A 3845-nucleotide genomic window follows, 5' to 3' on the forward strand; every position below is an offset into this window, starting at 1 on the left:
GCCAATTTTTTTCCCAAATTATTAATAACTGGACGATCACCGGTCCGATCGGATTGAAACTTGCCAGGAATATTTCCGGGGACCCGCTGATGTGCCTTTTCCAGGTTTGATATCAATCTGACAAGCGGTTCCCAAGTTGCGGCCATTTATCTGTCGACCAATGACAAGACACGGTCCTATGACGTTACGAATGAAATCACAATTAATGTTTATTTATTTATTTATTTATTTTTTGCACGATTGACGGTCCAATCTGATTGAAACTTGCCAAGAATATTGCCGGGGCCCCGCGGATGTGCTTTTCAAGGTTTGATATTAATTGGACGAGTGGTTCCCAAGTTACGGCCATTTATCTGTCGACCAATCACAGGACACAGTGCTATGACGTCACGAATGACGTCACTATTAATGTTTACTTATTTATTTATTTATTATTTCTTTTGCATGATTGAACCTTGCCAGGAATATTCCTTGGGACCCGCGGATGTGCCTTTTCGAGGTGAGAGAGAGAGAGAGAGAGAGAGAGAGAGAGAGAGAGAGAGAGAGAGAGAGAGAGAGAGAGAGAGAGAGAGAGAGAGAGAGAGGGAGAGGCTGCACATACTGGCACTCACCTACGGGCACGCACCTACGGGCCCGTACAAGTAATAATAAACTAGAACGGCACTCGGTAGAGTGCATACCTCCACCACGCAATGCTTGATCCAGGTGAATATATCTGGCCCTATAGATTTTTGAAACATCATGCTATATTTCGTTTTTGCCCCAATCTCTCAATGGTGAAGAATCACTTGAAAAATTAAACAAATCTCGTATCCAGATTCGGATTCGGATCTTCACCGAAACCGAATCAATTCATCCATACCAGACACACAACATGTCCACCAAGCTTGGTCCGAATCCGTCCACAGGTTTTTGAGATTTCGTGTGAAATTTTGTTTTTGGCCCTCTCTCAATGGTGAAGAATCGCTGAAAACATTATCGTTGTCGGATCCGGATGCGTATCTTCACCAAAATCTAAGCAGTTCGTCCTTCACACACACCAAACCTGTCCACAAAATTTCATCTGGATCCGTCTTCAAATTTTTGAGATATCCTGCACACAAACAGACAGACAGAAAGGGGTCAAAAAAACAACCTCCTTCACCTTCAGTGGGGCAGATAAAAAACGTCATGGGTCAGGGTCAGGTGTTCGATCAAAATGGGGTTATAAACTGCCAGCAGTTATAAAGTGGCAGTTCTAATTATCTCATTAATTATGTAACACTAGTACACAAAATACACCACACAAAATAAGTTCTGGCAAGGGTCTGCAATCTCTTATTGCTCTTTTTCTTGTTTCCTTCATGTTTCCTGCGTTTTGTTTTGAAAAAGAAAAAGTACAAAACTTGCACTTTCTTTTTTTCACGTCTCTTGTTCTCAGATTGCAACTTGTGGAAGACAAAGGCAGATGGAATAAATATAGAGATAGAAAAAAGATGGGTGGGTCACGTGATTTCTCTGAACTGTCCTTCTCGCCATCTCACCTACTCCAATCCCATAAGGTCAGTTTTGTTCTTCTGTTCCCAAACGTGAACAGTGTTTGTTTATTCACTGAAAAACTATGGACATTGCATTTCATTGGCTTTATAACAGTTCTCATGATACACGTGGACTCTCTTGATGTGTGACTTTAATTTGGTTTTTGTTCATGGTCGAGGCTCCTGCTGGAGCGAGAACAGAATGGAATGGAAAGAATGGAATGGAACAAAATGGAAAGAATGGAATGGAACAAAGGGGGAACAGTACTCCACGAATCTCAGAATGAATTCCTCGTGGGTTTTCAAAAGTTCAGATTGGCCAAGGAAAGACATTGTATGCCTGAGGATGCCCCTGAGTCAGCGGCTGGCTTGGAAACCATCTTGGAAATATGTTCTTCCCAAGAAATATGGCTGACGATGAAGTCCAAAAGTTTGAGAGGCATTGACTTATTCAAATCGTTTGTGAATGAAGTATGTTGGAGGGTTTTTACAGATGGTCCTTTCAGAGAGAAAGGGAAAGCAAGCTTGTGTGAAAGGATTCCCAGGCAGTATTAATATCAGGAGACATTGAAATGATGTACCAGTCTCTGCATGGGAGTGCAGCTTACAGTCCCCGTCAGTCAGCTTGAGTGAACTGCCAGACTCTGCAGCACTGTGGCAGCTCTCTGACAATATCCAGAGAGATAGTGCCCCTCACAAGCACATGATCAGATCAGATGAACCTACTGGAGGAGAAGAGGAACAGGCGACATTATGAGGAAATCTCATCATTAGCAAGTCCAGAACGGAGTACATGCCACAGGGAGAAATCCGGGTTGGAAAGTTCACTAATTGTGTGAGGGCTCTGGAGTCACAGAAGTCCTCGGCTGTGATGCCATGGCTGGTTGAGGAAGTACCAACCTTTAGCCAATATGCGACTTCAAAATGATGTAATCTCGCCCCAAAATGCTCGGTCCACCCCAAAATGTCAAAAGACGCATTCCTCTACACGGTGTTGGAAGGTCAAAAGTGTAAACACAGCTCATGTGTCGAAATGACTCGATGACCACTCCAGTTCTGACCATGTTGATTGGATAAATGGGCAGATGGGGTTCAATTGGCACTGTTATCCACTGGTAAAATGAACCACATGACTCTCTCTAGAATTATATCCTCCAACCAGGTTAGTTGTGCCAATACCGAGATAAGCTTGCCAATAACTTGATGTTGTGTTTATCTTCCTTTTGTTATCGCTAGTCCTGTGGTGCTCAATTCTCAAGGATCATGGTGTTTCATTGCCTTACTTAATCATTATCAACATAATTTTTGCACTCTATAGCTTTTTTTTTCCTCTGTTATGTAGGTGTCTTGAGACAGGACCAGAAGTAGAGATACAGTGCTGTCCAGAGGATCCAACAATACCTGAGGGGAATCTCGAGGTGACAAGACCGAAGAATAAAGTTAATTTGAATGTGATGATCCAAGCAAAAGCGACGTGTAATATTGGAACACAACTCGTGGGCTCTGAAGTTATCACCTGTCATGGATCTCGCTGGCCTACAGAAACCCTGTCATGCCAACCTGATGGTAATTATTGTCATAAATAGTTATCATCATTTACATACTGTGAAAAAGTATAAAATTAAGGTGTTGGACACAGTAAAACCTGGAAAATTCAACAGCATGAATGAATGGAGAACCCCACCTTCAACCTGTCGAAAACAGACAGCAAATGCTTGAGGAAAGGTCCATGGTACAATTCGGACGTGAGCAGGTCTTCAATTGCAGTACAATAACTGATATTATAAGGTGTATTTAGATTCTCTACAAGGTCAAAGGGCCTTCTTCTGACTTGCGTGCTATCATTGTGCTCACGGTTCATGTTTGTTCTGTTTCTTTGTTCCTGGAATTGTAATAATCTCCTCTTTGCTTTTCTTCCCTTCCATTCCCTCTCTTCCAATTCAAGGTTTAAACACTACACAAATATCCCTGTGGAATGTGTCCCTTCCGAAAGATACAGGTAACAAGTGCATTACATCACCTTTGCAATTCATATAAACATATTTCAGTACATTTTCACTTGCACAACAAAATGAGGCAGGGACCTCAATGGAAGAGCATATGATGTGCCATATGACAAACAGAAATGATATACGAGGTCCGTCTAAAAAGTAACGGGACTGACTTCACAGAAATTTTATTCCAAAAATTATATTGAAATCACAGCTTGTCCCCTTCAAAATAGTTTCCCTCCAGTCTCACACACTTGTCCATCCTCTTCTTCCACACTTCAATGCACCCCAGAAAGGCTTCTTCTGGAATCCTCCGGAGCTCCGTTGTCACGGCCCT

General features: G+C 42.3%; 1 protein-coding gene across 1 annotated transcript in view; it reads left to right on the forward strand.

Moving 5' to 3' along the window:
- LOC147030880 (complement factor H-like) overlaps positions 1-3845 on the forward strand; it is a 374343-nt gene that overhangs the window by 340326 nt on the left and 30172 nt on the right. Inside the window, exons 26-28 of the mRNA XM_085875422.1 lie at positions 1421-1541; positions 2860-3083; positions 3463-3516. Of these exons, the coding sequence (XP_085731548.1) occupies positions 1421-1541; positions 2860-3083; positions 3463-3516 (399 nt within the window). The remainder of the gene's footprint in view (positions 1-1420; positions 1542-2859; positions 3084-3462; positions 3517-3845) is intronic.

This window comes from Eptatretus burgeri, chromosome 3, assembly GCF_056783735.1.
Source record: "Eptatretus burgeri isolate ZD-2024b chromosome 3, Ebu_testis_v1, whole genome shotgun sequence".
Lineage (NCBI taxonomy): Eukaryota > Metazoa > Chordata > Myxini > Myxiniformes > Myxinidae > Eptatretus > Eptatretus burgeri.